The 20,340-nt window shown below is 54.7% G+C and overlaps 1 protein-coding gene across 2 annotated transcripts; it reads right to left on the bottom strand.

Moving 5' to 3' along the window:
* Positions 1-572: 572 nt before the first annotated feature.
* On the bottom strand, positions 573-19,574 carry ALKBH5 (alkB homolog 5, RNA demethylase). Of its 2 annotated transcripts, none has more exons than XM_084271338.1 (5): positions 19,439-19,574; positions 18,347-19,169; positions 11,930-12,010; positions 6,962-7,117; positions 573-4,973 (listed from the first exon to the last, which is right to left on the bottom strand). In XM_084271338.1, the coding sequence occupies exons 2-5, from the start codon at positions 19,072-19,074 to the stop codon at positions 4,790-4,792; spliced, it is 1,149 nt and encodes a 382-aa protein (XP_084127464.1). In that variant the 5' UTR covers positions 19,075-19,169; positions 19,439-19,574; the 3' UTR covers positions 573-4,789. The 2 variants fall into 2 exon arrangements, with proteins under 2 accessions (XP_084127464.1, XP_084127463.1); XM_084271337.1 differs by having other exon boundaries at positions 18,347-19,172.
* Positions 19,575-20,340: the final 766 nt, after the last annotated feature.

The following is a 20,340-nucleotide window of genomic DNA, read 5'->3' on the forward strand; positions in this document are numbered from 1 at the left end:
CACCCTGCAAGACACGTTTGCATCCCCCAGGGATGAAGAGCAGGAGGATGAAGGCAACAAGCCCCATAGCTGCTTTTTAGGGCAGCACAGGAGGGACAGACACTTCATGTGGCTGCCCCAGCCCCAGGGAGCACAGACTCCCTTTATTTAGAAACGGGTCCCTGCAACCTCATTTCTGCTGGGGGTGTGTGTGGGGGGGGGGATGAGGAAGACACACAGCCCAGCCACCAGCACCACGACAGAGGCAGGCAGAGTGATGCTTTTTGCTTTTATTCAATTAATGCAGCAATCTATACAAGAAAAAAGAAAAAAAAAACCAAAAACCAACCCAAAAGAACCCACCCCACCCCCCCCCCAAAACTATGAAATTCCCAACCCTGACAGCGAAAGAACCAAATTCTTCCTAAGAATCAACCAGGATTAAAAGATTCCCCCATGTCAGACTGTACATAAAATAATCTCTGCCCCATTTACAGCGTTTCACACAGTACTTCTCGTATCTCAAACTTCAGAACTGTACAACTTTGTTACAAACCACGCTTTTTCCTAGGAAAAGCTTCCAGAAAAAAATATTGCCACTTCCTTTTTATATTTTTATTCATAACAAAACAAAAAACCCAAAAACTTTAGAATCTTTAAAAAAAAAAACAAAACAAACAAAATTAAAGTCAGCCAGAACTTGTAAGTGTGGGCAGGGGTGGGGGAGGGAGCTGAGGCACACTTCTTGGCCCAGCATTTCTCCTCCTGCCCTGGAAAGGGAACGCTTTGGGCAGATAAAAGACTATTTGCTGCTCATAGGGGTCTGGACCATGGTCCCCCCCCCTTCCCCATCCTCAAAGCACTGTGGCTGTTTCAGTCCACTGGGCTCAGAGACACTGAGCTGAGCACCAGGTACTAACAGTGCTGAAAGCCAAAGGTCTGAGCTCTCACCCCTGCAGAAATCGGTTGGTGCTGGGTTACCCCGGAGAGCAGGGCAGCCCCTCATCCCAGTGTCACCCCTGATTTCCAGGATGAGCCAAGCCTTGGCAGTGGGATGGCAGCTCCCAGGTGTCACGGCTCTGGTCTGACTAAGAGCAGGATGAGAGTTGAGCAGGTGCAGAGCCAGATGTGGCAAGCTGGGCTGCCCTGCAGCAGGCAGCCTGGGCAGGGACCCGTCAGCAGCCCCACAGCCCCTCCCTAGGCCAGCTCAGCCCGTAGGCTGGCACACAGCCCTTCCCTCCCCTCCTGCAGCCCACACCAGCGTTGCAAAGGCTGTAGTGTGATCCCCAAGAACTCCCAAGACCCAGTAACGGAAGCTAACAGAACCCAACACCTTCTGCTCTGTGCAGAGAACTGGGAACAAAGCCCACCTTCCTCCTTTTCCCCTGGCAAGACAGTTCTCAGGGTCTGGGCTGCGGGTCTGCTCATCACGCTGGACGCAGCCTTATTCCCAATTGGAATTCCACAAACCACACGCTGCTGGTGGATGGAGAGGAGGTCAGACCACATGGCTGGACAAGACAGACAGGACAAAGCCGACCAGGTCAGGTCTGTGCACCAGCCGGTCCCACGGAGCAGGTGGGGAGGAGTTTGGAGGCAAAACTGAGGCTCATCACCCTCCATCCTCCCCAGCAGACCCACGCCACCAGCCTGACACAGCTGGTGACAGAGAACAGGTACAGGCACCACCGGCATTTCAGAGCCACAGCTTCACCAGACAGGTGCTGTTAAGGGATCCAGAGCTCAGGACCCACGTGAAAACGTGTCTTCTGGTTTCAGAGCAAGGTTTTGCTTCCATGTTGTTCAGTGCAAAAGAGTTAAAACCCCACGTTATCTACACATATACATCTGTGTGTATAGAAAGTGTCTGTACAGTGGGAGGGCAGCCTGCCTGCACGCTGGGGACTCCTCGCTCAAGAGGTGCTATGGGTCAGACCAGTTGCGTCCCACTCCCTCCAAGGTGACAACCCCCAACCAGTCAGGTTGAAAACCAAACACACACAAGAACAGTTGGCAGCTGGAGATCTGCTCTGGAGAGGAGCTCCATCAGTCCCTCCAGCCATGGGTACCAGCTCAGACCCACCACACAGATGCAGGGCAGGGAGGAAAGAAGGATTGGGAAAGCTCCCTGCTGCGGCATGCAGGAAAACCAACACAAACTGGGAGACAAAGGATACCTACACACATACAGACCACACAAGGACCTGGATGAGGTGGTGGTTGAACCAGGTAAGAGCTCAGGATGCCTTGTTCAGCCTTCAGCAGAGACAGACCCAACGCTTCATCCCACAGGAGTCCTGCTCTGGGAAGTGGCAGCACCGCAAAGGCGAGTTGCCTCCAGCTTCATTCCAAGTCGAGACACTGGGGTATAGTATCCATGTTGCAGAAGTAGGAGTAAAACTGGGAGCTGGTGGGGGAGAGCTGGCTCTGCAGAGCCAAGACCTCCAGCAGCAACCACTGCCAGCATCAGCAGCACCTGCAGCAGAGCCTGACACTGGGGAGGGTGCAGGGCACGTCCTGGATGAATCCGGGAGGATAAATAGAAGCAGTTGGTGCCAGGCATCCTGCTAGCAGGTCTCTAGCTTGCAGGAGATGTCTGCACCAGCCCTAAGAAGGGATCACTGCTCCCTGCATGCAGTTTGGCTATCAGGGCAATGCAAAGCTTTTCCCAAACTAGGGGTTTATAGCCAAGAGCTAGGGCTGGCACCTCTGCAGAAAGCTGGCAGGGTGAGGAACACCACTTCGAACACTGTGTGGCCTGAAAATGGCTTTTTAAGGGTTTCAGAAGCAGCAGACGTGTGACCTTTCAGATCTCTGGGCAGGTAAGACAGGTCTTTCAAAGGCTGGCTGTGAGGCTGTGCCCATACCTCTGCAGCGAACTGATGGGGTCTCTTACCAGGAAAAGAAATCAAAGACAACCAGACAGGCACTGGGGGCCTCACTAACAAACCAGATCAGCAATGCTGAAGGCAACAGTCATTTCCTTTGCACTAACATGACCCTTAGATCCAGCCTGAGCAGTAACCCCAACAACAGGATGGTGGCAGAAGCTGCAGAAGTCACTGTGAAGGAAAAGGACACTGAGACCCAGATGTCAGCAAATGTGCTCAGTCACCCAGGGACAGCGCTCTGGGGAACAACAGGTTTTGGTGCTGAGGTTTTGGGGTGGGTTTTTTTTGCCTGGGAGCCCCTCAAGGCAGCAGCAAACGGGTTTCAAAATATATTACATCTTTTTATTGCCAAGCGTGCAGACCATGAAGTGTGTGGGGGACACAACACTAAGAAAAACTACAATTTGAGGGAGGGCAAAGCAGTAAAAATTTTAAAAGAAGACTACTCCTTACAACTGCCAACACTTGGGTTCAAAGAATCAACTGGAGGAAGTTTCTTAAAAGTACAGTTCTAAATATGGTGCTGGGCCCCAAACCTTGAAAACACCCAGGCTTGGGTCTGAGCTAACACAAACTGGGCAGGAAGAGAGGAGGAAGGCAGCAGACTTTCTAACGTTAACTCTGCGGGGCCAAATGCCCAATTCTCAGCAACTAGAAAATTCCCTGCCCTGGGAATACAGGCAGGAATAAGCCAGGAGGTGACAGGCAACCGCTGCAGCACTGGTTACTGAATGCACTGAACTGGGGCCAGACTGGGGCCTCGCAGCATCCCCGCTCCCAGAGCCAGCCTCGGAGGGGATAGACCCCAGCCAAGCTGCCCGGCTTCCCCGAGGCCACGGCAGCGCCTGCTCCTGCTCTGGCACAGCCAATCCCTCAGGATCCTGCATCATCTCAACTCTCTCCAGCTAAAAGAAGCAGGGGGACAAAAACCAGCTCTCCCCCACCCCTCCAGTAGCCGAGGACAGCTCTTCTCAAGGGGTCTCAAGGCAAGCAGCCTCACAAGCACAGCATTCTTCCTACTCTTCACTATCTCCAGCTCTGGGAAGCAGCATGTACTCAATGCAGTCACTCACTCAGCAGCCCCGGGGCTCCAATATGGACCTCGGGTCAATACTGGGCCAGCCTTGGTTGAAGCTGGCCACACCTCCTCCCTCCTCAACCAAAAAATATACCCCTGGTCAAAGCAGCACTGAGAAACCAGAGCTCAAGTACATTCTTCTTGGAGAGGGCAGCACAGCAACACAAAGCTGTGAGCCCACACTGGCTTGGGAAAAGGGAGTGGAAAGGAAACCCATGGCATTTAAAACTGGTACTAAAGTGCAACAAAAATGTCCTAAACCCTTTGAAATCCAACGCAAGTAAAAGGGGTCTGCAAAGCTTCAAACTTCCAGTTACTGTAGGGCATCCCTTAAAACACAACCCAACAACAACTAGGTAAGAGCAGACCAAGGAACCCTTTGGTGAAGGAAGGAACACGAGGCCACCACAGAGCATTTCAGCTCCCGGGGTCAAACATCATATTTAGAACATTTGGAAAGGAAGGAAGTTAAAGCAAAAAAACAAAAATACAATTCTTGAATCTTGCGCAATGAAACAGTTAAACTTTTTGGTGTTTTCAAAAAGAAATCCCAACAGACAGCCTGGCATAACTTTATCTGCTTCCTAAGGGAGAGATGCCCGTGTGGCCCATGACTCAGGGCACCATGTGCACTGGACATGTTCCATCCTTACGTACGTCTCAACATTCCTCCATTCATAAAAACAAACTGCTAGATCCTTCCTGCTTACTCTTCAGCCTGAAAGGAAAAAAAAAAACAACCCAAAACTGAAGCTAGATGGAAGATAGCCAGAGGGAGGAGAAAGTTTTCACAGACTGGAGGCCAATCTCATCAGCTCCACGAGCCTGGAAAGTGCAATCCTCAGTGTCGCCTCATCTTAACTTTCCTGGCCGGGCTGCCGTCCTCCTCTTCCTCGTCACAGTCCTCCGTGTACTCGTAAGACCTTCGCCAATAGTTCTCGGAGCTGAAGTTGCTCCGTCTCCTGTGTTTTGGTAAGAGGACTGAGCGCCTGTTCTCCTCTTTATCCATTTCTAGAATACGTGGCCTATGGAGAGAGAGAGAGAGAGAGAGAAAGAGGGAGTGAGAGCACATCCATGGCAGGGTTTAGACACCCCTGTGCAGACACTACCTGGTGTTTTGCATGCTTTGAGTGGTTCGACTGTTCCCACGTTGCTTTCCCTATACTGGGCTCTCAGCAGAGCAGGAGCAGATCACCCAGCTGCATCTCCCATGGGAGGCTGAGGACCTGGCATCTGATGGTGCAAGTCCTTCCACTTCCCAGGGCAAGTTTTGGTCTTTACCTCCGCCAGGAACACTTCCAAGCAGCCCAGTCACCTCTTTTTAAGTGTAGCCTGTGGCCCCAAGAAAGATCCCCTGGGCAGAGGGGTCTGTCTCTCCTACAGCAGTACTCACAGCACAGAGCTGAGCTCCTTTTTAAGCTGCTGGGGTGCTTATGGTGCAGGATCAAACCCCAGCTCCCAACCCCCATGTCCTCTCTTGAGCTCTCTCAAACATTAGCATGGTACAGTTATTTCTGCAGAGCTGCCTCTGCTCTCAGCAGTGATCACTCTGCAGCAGGGCTGGGCTGGTGAGCTGCACAGACCAATTCTTGTATCTGAGGTGGCAACTGCAGAGTTCCCCTAAGAGATCCTGCAAATCTGATATCCATGCTATCTACCCATCTTAGAGAATCAAAAAGTCTCCTGAGCTGGAAGGGATCCATAAGGATCGTCAAGTCCAACTCCTGGCTCCACACAGGCCAGCGACTGGGTGAACTGTCCAGACACTTCTTGACCTCAGTCCAGCCCGGTGCTGTGACCCCTTCCCTGGGGAATCTGTGCCAGTGCCCGACCCCCCTCTCAGTAAAGAATCTCCTCCTGATATCCAACCTAAACCACCCCTGGTGCAGCTTCTTGCTGTTCCCTCAGGTTCTCTCCCTGGTTGCCAAAGAGAGGAGATGGGTGCCTCCCCCTCATACTGGAAGCCAAAGGAAGAAGAAACATGTTTTTGATACCCAACTGCTGCAGGAGCCTAAGCAAGGTGCCCCCACCCCAACAAGGTCACATCAGGCTGAAGAACAGCTCTCACAGATTTTCAGATTTGCCCTGCATGATTGCTTCTCTAATCACACCCCGGCCCACTGCGTGCTCAGAGGTGAGCTCTCCTTTGCCAGCCAGCTTCTCTTCTTGCTCTGCCTTCCCAGCCACTCTGAGTCCAGGTGAATGAACACCACTCACAAACAAGACATCCCCACCCTCCTCTCTCCCAGACAGGTTGAAACATGGGCCAGGACCACACAGCAGCCAAACCCCAGGACCAAGCCAGCTCTGGGTTTTTACACGATGCACAGAGAGCACAGTTTCAATCCTTGGGAAGCTTTTGGGATTGGAGACTCCCAGAAATCCTGCATGACAGCTGGCAGACTGGCTACCACTCACAGCTACCATACACTCACATGGAGCAAGGTGGTGTTTGAGGGAAGCCTTGCTGCAGAGCTTGAGCTGTGCAAAACCTCAGCAAGGAGCTCCGGTGAAGGTCAGGCTTATGCATTCAGACAGTCTGGTGACGCACACAAAAAAATCTACACATGCATCCAAAACCAAAACAGTCCTGAGAAGCTTCCCAGCATGGCCTTCACCTCTCCCAGATAGCAAAACCTCACATTCTCTCCCAAGACTGCCTCCATAGCATAGTTTAACGCAGCTGCGCAGGTTGCTTGGCAATAGAGGTCAAAAATAATTAGCTGCAGGGAAACTATTGTTCTGAATGACTGCATTATCAAGAGCCAGCCAAACCTATTGCTTCTTCATTATGCCACTCACAGGATAAACAGTGTAAGCTGCTTACAGCCAGAGCTTAGCCTCCACAAGCCTAGGAGGAAAGCATAAAGAACCTCACTCCGATAAAACAGATCTGCACGCCACAGAAAGCGCCCAGGAGGTGTAAACCAGGATGTCAGAGGGCAGGAACCTCAGATGTGTGCAGACCTAAAGATACCATCCAAAACATTGCTCTTAGGAGAGATCATCCTACCTGTGAGCAGCATCGGGATCTGCTTTGCGATGGGACCGCTTCGGTTTCAGGATCTGGTCCCGGTTGCTTCCCGACAGACGGTCAGAGTTATAACCTGGTGGTAACACAGAGCTACTCAGGGATTTTGTTTCCAATCGAGGTGCATCTAGTCTTGTTCTGCAAATATTTAAAGAGAAGAGAATTTGCAAGGTGTTTCTACAGAAGCACTATCAAGCTGAGGCAGACGGTTGATGTGCTGAAGCCAACCCCTCAATCCCAGCCACACAGCTCAGGAAGAGGGTCAGGACTACCACACTCCTCAGAGAAACAAGCTGAAACGTTCTGGTACTTGCAGCTTCAGCTTTAACCTTTGCTGTCTTCATCAGAGGGCAGAGGGACACGCATAGCCACAGGGCACTGGGCTCCCTGCGATCCCAGTTACAGGACACAGGGCAGAGGCGTTGGAGACCCTGTGAAATCCCATGAAATCCCAGTGACTCGTCAATAACTCGCAGCTCCAGTTAAGTCACCGGGGAGATGCCCGGGAAAATTCATCATCACCTACAACACTAATAACTGCTTCTATCTGGAAACTCCCTTCTGTCTCAAGATCTCATGGGGTCAGACATTTCTCAGCTTGACTAAGAGGTTTCAAGAGTTGAAGTATGAGTCAGGAGAAGGTCTAGTGAACAGAAGCTGCACCATGTCCCTACCAGCGGCACAGCACACACTCAAGCTACCCTGGAGAGCAAGCACAGCTTGTCCCAGAGCAGAAATGCTGCTGGCCCAGGCAAGACTGCAGCCACACACTCGTGGAGGGAGGCACATGCCAAGCAGGAGGAATGAAAACTCGATGGCTCAGCATCTTATCACGGCGCTATCACTGCCTCCAGACACAGCACAGTTACCAGGCTCAACTTACAAGCGCTGCTGAAGTCAATGTCAAAACACAGACTGACACCTAAGAACGGGTAAAACACACAAAAGGTGGTGCCTGTGTTCCAAAGCGGCTGATCTCAGGAGGATCCAAGCCACCTCCCTGAAGGAAAGGGACCCCGATATCGCTGCTGCAGCCTATCACCCTCCTTGGGATTAGGGGTGAGGATGGCAGGGGTCCGGGTGACAGAAGGGAGAATCACTACTTGCTCTCTGGTGCTGAACTTTCAGCTCCCAAGGGAGGTTTCCACAGGAGAATCCTAACCTAAAACCCACTCAGGAAGCACATCCAGTTGCTGAGCTTCCTCTCTGCCATCAGGGAAAGCACCTTCAGTTAACCCAGGCAATGCTAGGCTGGCACACAGGAAGCCAGGCACAGCACGGCATGGCAGAAACAAGGAAGACTTCTGCAGGAAGGTGCCAGGCTGGAGCCAGTGAATAGTCCACAACACCATCATCCTGAGCTGTTCTCAGCTCTGGGACTGGACCCAGTCCAGCTACAACACCAAAGGCATTGTGGATCCTGCCCTGGACGAGTTAGGTGGTTTAAATAACAAACACAACAGCAGCTACAGGCCAGGCCTGCAATTAAAACCACCAAACCACCAAACACACTGCAAGGAAAGAGCAGCCACGCTCTCCGTCCGCAGAGCGATGCTGGCATGAGCTACAGGAGCAGGTATGAGGAGAAGCTGTACTAAAATGAAGAACAAATTACCCACCCAAGTTCAGTTGAGTAACTCCCAGATGTAACTGCTTACAAAGGGCAGCACAAGCCCTCTAGAAGGACTTTGGAAGACCTGCTCGAATAGATCTCATTTCTAACCCCTCTTCCCACGTTACCTCTTTCCAGATCTTATGAAATTGAGAGCGCTGTTCCCCTCCCCACCACCACCCCAGAAGCCTCTTGCTCAAAGCACTTCCCAACCTCGCTGGCTCCTCGCAGTCCCGCGCTCAGATACACAGGAAACACAGTAAATATTATCAGGCTGCAGCACCGAACTGTTCCTGACCTACTTGGTAACCACGCCGCTCTAAAGCATCCTGCAAAACCCAGCCGCTTCTCCAGCTCCCTGGAGGGAAAGGAAAGGGTGCAGCTTTGTTTTCCTGCTGCAACCAGCAAAAACCATCTCCAGAACCACGTGCTGGGCGTAGAGGCAAGAAGCAGATCCAGCTTCAAAATCGTCTGGGACCCAGCAGGCTCTGGCAGCCTATTCCGAGCTGGATATCCCAGCTCCAAGCTGCAGCGAAGTTTACCCTGCTCCATGACCCGAAGGAAGTCGCTGCTTTCCTGGTTGCATAACACGTTATTTCAGACTGCACAAAGCTGTATGATCCAGGAGCAGGGAACAGCACCCGTCACAGCGATACCCGCTGCGGGGACGCTAGCGCAGGCAGGTCACCTGTCGTGGTTTTACCCCAGCTGAGAGCTGAGATCCACGCAGCTGCCTGCTCCTTAAAGGAAAAGAGTAGGGGAAGAGGGAAGGGAGGGGGGTGAGAGGCAAGGGGAGGGAAAAGGAAGGGGCAAATAACCCCAAAATCAAGAAGCTAAAAGGCCCGTGGGTTGGGATAAGGATAGTTTGCTAAGATAACAGAAAGATAAAATATAACAATGCTGACAGGATTTTAGAGCAAAAATCTATGGAACTGTTGATACACAATGCAGTGTCTCACCGAACCCACAGCTCAGGTCGTGCCACCCAGAGCCGTCCCGGAACCCGACTGTCCCCCAAGAACCGCGCGTCCCAGAGCCGCCCCTGCTCCTCCTCCCATCAGCCCCCCTTTATACTGAGCAGGATGTAATTGGCATGGAATACTCCCTTTGGCCAGTTTGGGTCACCTGTCCTGGCTTTGCCCCTCCTTTCTCATCAATAGAGAAATACGAAGAGCTGAGAAAGTCCTTGACTGTCTGACAGCAACTAAAACCATCAGGGTGTTATCAGCACTGCTTTCATTTTAACTCTCAAACACAGCATTCCACCCGCTGCTACAAAAGAAGTTAACTCCATCCTGACCAAAACCAGGACACCAGCCCAGTCCTGCTGTGTATGCATGTGTGCACCCAGGCCTCAGCAAGGAGGCTGCTGCCACCACAAGGGATAAGCAGCAATTAATAAGCTCTATTTGGCAGCAATCAGAGCGCACCCTTTGGCAAACAGGCAATTGCCACGTACTCGCCAGTGCCGCTGAGCTCTGTGGAGATTACACAGAAATAATCACCAGGGGGTTTCCACTTTGCTCAAGAGGAAAAAAAAAAAATAAAACAACATAAAAACGGTGGGGTGGTTTCATTCAGCCTGCCAGGCAAGGCAGCCCAGGGCTCTCTGCCTATGACTGGGCACAGAGGCTTCTGCTCTAACGCCACGCAAATCGGGCCCCTGAAATCAGGGGACGGCAGGAGGACACACAGCTACAGAAGGATGGCTAAGCACAACCAGCCCATACGGCTCTGCTAGGAGCTAGCACGTTCAGCTGTGACGCACCAGGTCAGCCGGGTACATCTCAGCCAGCTAAATGCTTGGCTGGTTGTACTTTGAGGCCAGGCAGGCATGACTGAAATAACTCAACACCCCCAGCTGACTGAGGCCGGCAGAAGCAGGACGCAGAGCCAGTTCAAACAAGCGCCTTAGACATCTGCACCAGTTGGGCAGCTTTAGGTTATTTATCAGTCTGTCTTTTCTAGGGGGAGTGCTGCCTAGGACAGGCAGCTTCTCTACCCCAAAGCCCAACTAAAGCTGTTACAAGCTCATCGGCACTCACCCAGCTTTTCTTTGGCTGCAGTAACCAGTAACGTGAACGTAACGGCCCGTCAGCTGTAATCGCAGCCCTCTCGCCTCGAGCCTCACACAGCAATACACAGCCATGGGGTGGTTTGGTTCTAATCTGCCTTTCATCCCACTCAATCACATGCCACATCTCATCCTGCTGCCCTGGGTCCGTGCTGAGCACCTTGCCACTCTGGGTCCATGTGGATTTTGCCTGGCTAACACCTCGGGGCTGTTTTTCCTGCCTTGGTTTCGTGGGTCTCTCTAACCAGATGTCCAACTCCACTCCTCTGGCTTTGTGCCATATCTTCACAACATTGCCAGACTTGTTTTGAAACCAACTAAGCTGTCCGAAAGCTCAGCAAGTCTGAGTGTAGACCTCTTGCCTGCCAGCTTTATGCCAGCTGGGGCCACCACACCCCCATGCTTTCCTCCGGGTTTACAGTACTCAAGTCATGTGTGTTTTCACCTGCACAAAGATTTCTTGACAGCAGAATTACTGCTAACACCTCCTAAAGGCACAATCAGCATGGGTCAGTGCACAGCAGTCACATTTTTTGGTCTCCTAGTAGAGGGATTGATGAGGGAGGACGGTTCTGGGCACAAAATGAGGTTGTATTGAGGGAGTTTGGGGTGGGGTCAGTTTATCTATTTCTCCGTTTTCTTAAGAGCTTTAGCAATAGGCACTGGTTGATAAAATGCCATCAAGACAGCATATTTTCTACACCAGAAAGCATGCAACACAGCATACAGAGCTCGGCTTTCCACCACCACCTTGAAGGACAAGCTCTGTAAAGCGATCAATAAACTCACTACATCCGCTTCCCTTCAAAGCATCTTCCTCCCTTTCCCCAGGAAATTAAAGCCATGCTCCCAAGAAAACTAATCTGCTTTATAGGAGAACCTTCATTCTACACATCAGCTTCAAAGGACTGCCCAGGTAACTCACGCATGTGGGTATCATATGATCAGACACCTGAACACAGAGCCCAACACAGGCTGGATATCCTGGCTGGACAGAGTCACAGATGAAAGCCAGGTGCCTGGCCACAAACAGCACCTGCAAAGCCAGGCTTTACAACTGGGTAGTGATTAACGCTGCAGTAACGAGTTCCACCTACTTCCACCAGCCAAGGAACAAGTAAGCATCAGTGACAACTAATCAAGATGTCAGATCAAGGCAAAAAATTAACAAGCAGGGCAGTTTTAAAGCATTTCTTTAAAAGTACCTTATCACAACACCACACACAAGCTTATCTGACTTCTCAGAGGGCTCTTCAACACTTACTTTCGAAGGATGATGACAGCTCTTCTCTCCTTGATGTCCTGTGGTCGAATACAGTGTGTAATTTCGTCGGCTGCATATCCACTGACAACAGAAACAAAAAGCCACCATGTGAAAGATGTCAGGCAGAAGCAGAAAGCAGTTGCCAACCCCAACTACTGGGTTTGGGCTGTCATTTCCTAACTTCCACTAGGAATTCCTCCTCCAAAAACCAACCCTCAGGCACAAGGGAGCTAGGCTTAAAGGAAGGAAGAAGCTTCAGGAAGGGATGAGGTCAGGGCTTTGTTGTTTGGTTGGGTTTTTTACTCAGCTTTTTTAGCACACAGCAGAGGTAAACGCCGCCTGCCACAACACTGCAAAGTAAGATATTTAGCTAATGGGTTTGTGGAGTGTAAATTCAGCCAATTCACCTATCAAGAAACCTCAGAAAACGGGAAAAAGAAATCAGCACATTGCTCCAAAGCACCTTCTCATGGGCGTCCCCAAGAACAGCCACCTCTTAGGGCTGCAATGCACAGCAGAGCCAGACATGAGCTGATGAGATTTGTTGTCAGGAAGGGGGGCAGCAGTGGTCAGAGTTGGCTGTCTCACCCCTCACCTGGGCACAGACAGCCCCTCTCCCCACTACTCGCCCCCCATGGCACATCCCCAGCCACGATACAACCATTAACCCCAGCCTCAACGCAACGTACGTGGTGCAAACTTCCAGCTCAGACCCACCATCCCAGCCATGCTCCTACAACCTCCCTGCCACAGGGTCATGAGGTAAGACAGCTACCTGGGCCGAGGAAAACCCCACCAGGCTCGAGCAGCCACGTGGCCACTGCTCTCAGCAGGACAGCGTTGCGCTGCACAGGACCTCACCCCCTCCACGTTTCTGGAGGCAGCAGGAAGTCACAGCCAACAAGGGCCTGGCTACCCACACCACACAGGAGCCTTTTCCTTGTGGCTCCTCCAGTTGTTCAGCACAGCTTCTGAGGTCTGGCACAGCACGAGATCACAGCAGGTCTGCAGAAAGGACAGCGGTCATCACAGCTGCTCGGACACACAGGCCATCCCTCCTCCTCCTCACTACACGGGTGTAATGAGCAGGTCAGAGGCGGGTCTGGCCTCTACCTGCTGTTTGGAGAGTGTCTGCTCACAAAAAGACCTTCTAGGGTCCGATACAATGGGGAAAAGAGAAGATAAACACCTTCAGAGCCTCCCAAAATGTCTGGACAGGAAATCCTCCGAAGGGACCTGGGCGAAGGCTGTTTGCACCACACAAAGCTAGCACACCCCTACGTTAGTTTAACCTGTAGCCAAAGTCACCAAGCCCACTATCCCCACAAGGCTTTACAGTGAAGCTGCTGCCATGTCGGCTGTCAGCTGCCCCTCCAGGAGCACGGCCAGGGTCACTGGCATGCAGGCGATCCCGGAGGCTCAGAGCAGATCACCCACACACAGGTCTTCTCCAGGGATGGGACCGGGTTTCCTTTATCTGGTTAGATAACCCACCCACTCATACCAAGAAGCACACACCTCTCAGGGATGGATTTACTGCTTTGAGAGGAGAGTGAAGAGTCTAAAACCTGATCAGTTAAAACAAGGGTTGATGTCCATCCCCACCCCGTCCTCCGAGGCATTGCCAAACAAGACAGCGTTATGTGAAGGGGCTTATAATGATGCTCTATTATGTTCCAGGAATCTCTGCGTCAAGCTCCAGCGAATTCATTAATATCACCCACGTTAACATTCAACTCAGCACATCCTCAGCACATCAGGAAGAGGTTTGCTTCCAGGCCTGCGCTCTCCATTGTGAGACGTCAGCCTGGCCACTCGCTCACACCACCCCAGGCAGGAATCCACTCTCCAGCTTGGCTTCCGACCGGCGCCAGGCAGAGCTTGTGGTCCCACAAGCACGTGGGCAGCACCAAAGCAACACCCCTGTAACTCCAGTCTGAGGCCCTAATGGGGACCCACCAGTCTGCCCCAGTGCCATGCTGGTGTGTGAAAACACAGCTCACACCATATCAGATATAGTGATGGCATCTCTTTGCACAGCCTCCCAGCAAAGGGGTTCACACAGGCACCAGGCAGAGATTGAAGAACAACATTATTCATTTGTCTCACACTTGCTCTGCATCGTGCCAGCATGAACTTCTCACCCACTGCCACATCCTGGCATCGGGTGAAGAGCAGACGCTGCAACAAACTACCCATAACAACACAGAGAGTTTACCCTGAGACTCCCTGCCCCAAGGACAAACCCAAAGCACGAGGTCAGAGATAACTTGGTAAGGAAAAACCCCAAATCATTGCCCACAAGAATATATGAGCACAGCATCTCCAGCCCAGAGAACAGGGCAGTGCCGATGTTATCCACATGCTCCCCCAACTCCTAACTAACCTGACAGACCTTCTACCCCCAACTCACCCCCAAGGCTCTTTCGGCCTAGAAGAGCTCCTGCCGAGCCACGACACAACTGAGTCACACAGAGATGAAAGCGGGGAATTTCTGTACAAACATCACCAGAAGGGAGGCCCTGAGGTTCTGCAGAGGGCTGAGGACAGCCAGGCCAGCTCGCAGGCAGGGGGACCTCACACACCAGCCCATCACAGGGTTTGGCTTTCCTGGTGGCTCAGGAAAGCTGCTGCTGCAAACCCTGGATGTGACACCGAGCAGTTCAAGCAGAGCTTGAACAAACCCATTCGCCTCGTCACCGCTGGCACAGGCAGAACTTCCTCTGCATCAATGGCCTGTTCTGAGGGATCAGACTTTTCTGGAAAAGCATCTAATCCAGGCAGTTGTGGAGAGATTCCTCCAGCTGGGAAGAACGCAGGTTCATCCTCCAGAGACTCCAACCAGCTCTGATTGCGCTACCACCAGGCACGCCTTGAGACAACAGGGGAGACAAACATCACGACGTTTCCATGGCTGTTACAAACGGCAGGGAGACAACCTGGAGCACCCACCAGCTGCAGAAGGGAAGCCTGTACAGCATAAAAGGCCTCAGAACCTGGGAAGTGTCACCTTTGGTCACTTATTCCTCTAACTAACTCCAACTGCACTCTTTCCAGCCACGGTGCGGAGACACAACGCCCGTCAACTGACCAAAAGCTGGTTCAGTGCCCAGACCTGCCACCTCAACAGCACCTGTGTGACACAGGGGTCCAGATGGAACCACCCATCTGGGCTGGTTCTGCACCCCCCCAGCTCCCTCCCTTTCTTCCAGCCTAAGCATTTGTTAAAGCATGTGTTCCCCAGATGAATGGGCAAATTCCTCCATCTCCTCCCCGCTGCTTCTATCGATTGATGCTTATCAAATTATGGTTAAAAAAAAAAAGAAAACCCACAGACATGGTCCAGCCAGCAGCCCCCAGCATGCTGATGGTCCCCAGGACTGAAATCCAGCCTAACTCCAAGTGCCCAAGAAGAGCAGCAGAGACCAAGGCCCTGCTGCCGCTTCCTCTCAGCCCAGCTGGCAGCAGGACAATCCTGCAGGAGCGTCCGTCCCAAGGGGCTGTGGGAGAAGAAGGCACTGGAGAAGGTGGTCTTCTGGATGTCAGAACCTACAAGTACAAACCTTCATGGCAGAAGCCAAAGGACAGGAAAAAGGGCCTTGCTGGAGAAGCAAAGGGCTCAGCAGCAGGTCACAGGGTGGCTCAGCCTGCATCCTGTTGGCAGAGCGGGGCAGCCCAGCAAGGAGAATCTCCATCCCACCTCAAACACGAACCTACAGCCTGAGGTCTGAAGGCTTTCCAGCAAGTATGACGCAGGTTCAGTGTCTGCAAACAGCACAGCCTGCTTCACAGCAGGCAAATAAAGCCAAGGGAAGGAAAACCCCTCTGCAGACTCCTTGACAGGTAGGCAGCTACAAATCCAGGAGGAAAATTTGGAGTAGGATGCAGAGAGCAAGGACAGGACAGGTCTGATCTGGGGAGAGCTGGAGAACGACGTGGAGGCAAAGAGAGAGAGCTCCAAGAGCTTTCTTTAGATCCTCGCGATACCCACACGGTGAGCAAACGCACCCGGCTACCCTGGCTTCCCCAGGAAGGCGGCGTGCCAGCGGCAGCCACTGACCCAGCAATATTTGAATCACAGACATTACAAGCATGCCATTTCTAGCTGCGCCGTTTCCCTATCTCCAGGGCAACTGCCTTCAGCGACTGTTTACTGAGAGGAGAAAAAGCCAAGTTTGGTGAGTTGACTTAAACATCACCGAGGGCTGGATTTACGGAGATACACCCCTGAGAGCATAGGGATGGCCTGCGCCTCCCCCTGCTCCCCTCAGGGTTAGAGGGGAGACAGGAGATCTGCCAGGGTGGGGAACCAGCACCCAGCCAGGATCACTTCACCACACAACAATCACTTGGGCAGAATCTCTCTTGAGAGAGTGTGAAGCATCTGCTAACTGCTGTACTGAAACTGGAATAATTCTCCTTTTAAAATCTATTAGTTGCTGGAAAGTAGAAGATCTAAGGCCATCACGGTCAGCCAGAAACCAGCCCTTCCAGTCAGAGTTAAAAGATACCTTCTTTGGATTGCTTTAGCCACCTCAAGGAAGTGGTAAGGGCATCCAGGCGCTGCTGCCCACCAACCCAAAGGCACAGGATGCGAAACACCCGGTTCCAATCCCAGGGAGCTCTAGGCCAGCTGCCTCTTCCCAGCAGTTTTGGGATAAGAGAGTCCCAGACAAGAAAATATCAGTCGCTGATCCTGGCGTAGAGAAAAGCACTCCTTCCTCCTCTCACCATCCATCAGTTTTCCTAGAGCCTTTGACTGCCAGGTCACAGACTGACCGAGCATCAACGGCTCTGCCAGGATGCTCCGAGCAACAAAAGAAACTCTCAAATTTGTCCTAAAATAAATCAAACAAAAAAAAACTCCATCTGTGAAGGGAAGGACAGCTATCTACTGCCTTTCCCCAGGTAGAGGTTTGCATCACCAGAAGGAAAAATCAGGGTAGAAACTTTCCCTCCTCCTGTCTGAGAAGTCAGGGAGCAGAGAAGCTGCCTTGCCGCCCCGCAGTCTCCATCCCCAGACACGGAGCTCGCTCTGTGGTAAAAGGACGCGTGGCAGGATGGGTCCCTCCTCGTCCTGTTTCACGAAATGGCCCTGCCCTCTGCCCTCCCGCCCCGGCCGACCCACCAGAGAATGACAAAACGTCCTGAGCGCCATTCCCGCTCCCCTCCGCAGCCTCCCTCGCCCTGGCTAATCCGCAGAAGTTCCCTCACGCAGGGGGCACGGGGAGGATTAGTTAATGTTTGTGCAGCCTTTCGGAGATAAAAGCCACGCGAGATCTCAGCATTTATTATTGATGCACCAGTCACCGGCGCGAGGCTGTGCCTATGTGGGGGGAAAAAATTCCTTCCCGAACCCTTGCGGCGATCACTTTACAAGCCAAAGCAGGGGATTGTGTTACAGCCTGGGAGCCCTGAAAACCAGCCTGGACCTCCACCAGTCCAACAGAAAAAAAAAACCCACCCCAAGTGAGGGTAGCTGGTAGCTTGGAGCATTGCTGGCAGAGTCAGGGCGATCCCCGCTCCTGGCAGGGAGAGCTCTGACCTTCAGGACACGAGGGACCAGTGCTCACTGAGTCAGGCAGCCCTGGCGCTGGGTTTCAAGCCGCCCTCCCCAAGACCTGGGAGGTGTTGGGTCCATACATACCGGCCTGCGTGCACCCTGCCTGTTCCCCTGCCTGCCTGCTCTGCCTGCCCAGTGCGGACCAGGAGGCGAGGGGATTTAGGCAGCAGGCATCTCCTGCTGCCAATCCCAGCTTTACTACCGACCAGCTGCATGACCTTGGGCAGGTCATTTCACCTCCAAAGCTCTTCCCCCACTTGGAAGAAGACAGGCAACATCGCGCCTCATGCCTGTGACCCACCATGCTTACCAACCTCAGTCCCACAGGGATCTGCGCTCCGGTGTCCCCACCAGCATTGGGCAGGGGAGGGTTTAGGATTCCCAGTTAACAGACTGGGAAGACGGGGGCCCTTCACACCTCCTCTCAATGCTTAAGGTCAGGAGGCACCGGCCAAGCTAAGAATAGACCCAGGAGCCCCATCCCAACCAGCTGCTCGCGCTGACCGCTCTTGGCCACAGGATCCATTTTGTGTCTTAACCGTTCACAGGAGCTCAGCTCCGCGAGTGGCTGCACTCCCAACAGGACTCGCCTCGAGTTCTGTGGAAGGGGCACCACCCAAAAAAATCGATCACCCATCCAAATCTTTATCCACCATGGCAGCAGGACACCGCCACCACCCCCACCACCCTTCCCTCATCCCTTTTTCCACCACAGCGAGACCCTGCACGCCTAGAGGCGGGTGAGATCAAGCCCGAGCCGCCATCGGGGTGTGCATCCACGTGCCTCGTGATTAGCGTTACACAACCGAGCCTCGGCACGTTTAGGGGAGGCCTCGGCAATGCGGGCGAGTTACCTGAGCACCGTGACGCTTCCCCTCTTCACGGGCAGGAAGAGAACGGGCTCCGAGACCCTGATGGGTTTGAACTGGAATTTACACCCGAAGCAGAGCGCCGAGTCGCTGAAGAAGGAGACGGAGACGATGGGCCTCTCGAAGATATGGATGGGGTCCACGTGGGAGACAATGCAGCCCCCCGGCTGGTAGTCGTTGATGACGGCACTGTTCACAAAGCCCTCCGGAATCACCCGGTGCTCCACCAGCTTCCTGATCACCAGGTCGTGCACCCACTCGGGGATGGCGTCCACCTCCCCCCGTGGGTACAGGCGTTCCTGGCCAGGGCCTCGTCTCTGCAGCTGAGACCCGTAGGTATAGCCCTCCCCAAAAAAATACTTGTTCCGCAGCGGTGCCCGGTCCACCGTGTGCTCCTTGTAGAGCCCCTTCTCTGCCCGGGACACCACGTCCTCGATCCGAGCTTCGATCTTGGCGCACTCCTCGGCGCTGAAGAGGCGAAGCTGGCGGATGCCGCTCTTGACTTTCCGAGCCTCTTCCTCCTCCTTCTGCTCCTCGTAGTCGCTGGGCTCGGAGCCGGAGTCCTCCTGGTGCCGGCGTTTGCGATCGTAAGGGGGGTCGGGGGGATCCCGTGGGAGGCCGCCGCCGCCACCACCACCGCCTTTGTGGCCGTCCCGGTAGGGCATCATGGACTTGAGCTTCTCCCGCAGGTCCGTGTAGCCGCTGCCGGCCATAGTGCGCCCGTAGCCCCCGCCTCTATCGATCCCGGCGCTGCAGGCGGCGGCGGGCGGCGGGGGACGCGCAGCTGCTATTCATGGCACCCGCCGCCCTGCTGGAAGAGCCCCAGAGGGACGGGGAGGTGAGGACGGGACAACCCCCGCCCGCCCCCCCCCCATCCCCCCCACCCCCATTCCGGTACCGCGCCCGGGGGACCCCGGTCCGCCGCCCCCACCCCGGGGAGACGGGACCCTCCCCTCCGTTGGGCAGCACGGCTGCCACCCGCCCCCTCCCTCCCTCCTTCCTTCCTTCCCTCCCTCCCTCCCGCCGCGACACCACCCCCGCGGGCAACGGCGCGGCCCAGCGGGACGCCACACTCACGGCTTCGCCCCGGGGCAGGACGCGGACAATGCTGCCGGTGCCGGCGGCGGTGCTCACGCGGCGGCCGGGCCTGGCCCATGCCCAGCGGCGGCCCCGGCGCGGCGCCCGGCCCAGCCCGCTCCCGCCGCCGCGGCGCTGCCCATGGCGGAGGGGATGGCGCGAGGAGGGTGAGGTGAGGCGAGCCCGGCCGGGCGGGCAGCGAGGGCCGGGATGGCGGGGGGGCGGGTGGAGGTGAGGGGAGGGGGGGGGTTGTCTCTCGCGGCCCTTCCCGCGGCGCGCTACGTCACCAGCAGCCAGCCCGACATCCCGGATCGCCGCGGAGCCGCCCCCCGCGCCCCGCTCCGCCCCGCCGCGCACGCGCCACACGGCAACGGCCGCCGCCGCCCCCCGCCCCTCTGCCCCGCCCCTCAGGTACGTCCGTACGGCTCCACACCGGCTCCGCCCCGCCCGCGCCGCGGCGTCTAACGGATACCGGCGGCGCCGCGTCCCGCCCACCTCCCTTCGCCGCGCGCGCTGATTGGCCGGGGGGACGCGCGCGAGAGGACCCGAGCCGGCTGCCGATTGGGCGGCTGACGGGCAGTGCGGGGAGGGGGGGGGGGCGTAGCGCGCGGCGGCGGCGGCGGCGGCGGGTGGGGAGGGAGGGTGACGGGCTGGGGTGGCCGCTGAGGTGCCTGCGGGTGCGCGGCCGTTGGGCGCGGTCGCCCCCTGGCGGCCCGGCCCTCGACGGGGCGGGACAGCCGGGCGGGGGGGGGTGTCACGCGGGGGCACCGGCAGCGGGGCAGCCCCCGGGAAGCGCGGGAAACGGGGACACGGGGCTGGGGGAGCGGGGGCACCGGGACGGGACGCGGAGACACGGGAAAGGGGGAGCCGGCGGGCTGGGGAAACTGAGGCACGGGGACGGG

This window comes from Gallinula chloropus (assembly GCF_964237585.1).
Source record: "Gallinula chloropus genome assembly, chromosome: 15".
NCBI classification, from domain to species: Eukaryota; Metazoa; Chordata; class Aves; order Gruiformes; family Rallidae; genus Gallinula; species Gallinula chloropus.

Bases quoted from the DNA above. Each gene is read 5' to 3' on its own strand.
- ALKBH5 (XM_084271338.1), bottom strand. From the start codon at position 19,074: ATGGCCGGCAGCGGCTACACGGACCTGCGGGAGAAGCTCAAGTCCATG. The intron at 12,011-18,346 runs GTAACTCGCCCG...TTCTGTTGTCAG, and splicing joins GGAAGCGTCACGGTGCTCAG to TGGATATGCAGCCGACGAAA. The intron at 4,974-6,961 runs GTAGGATGATCT...CTCTCTCCATAG, and splicing joins GATCCCGATGCTGCTCACAG to GCCACGTATTCTAGAAATGG.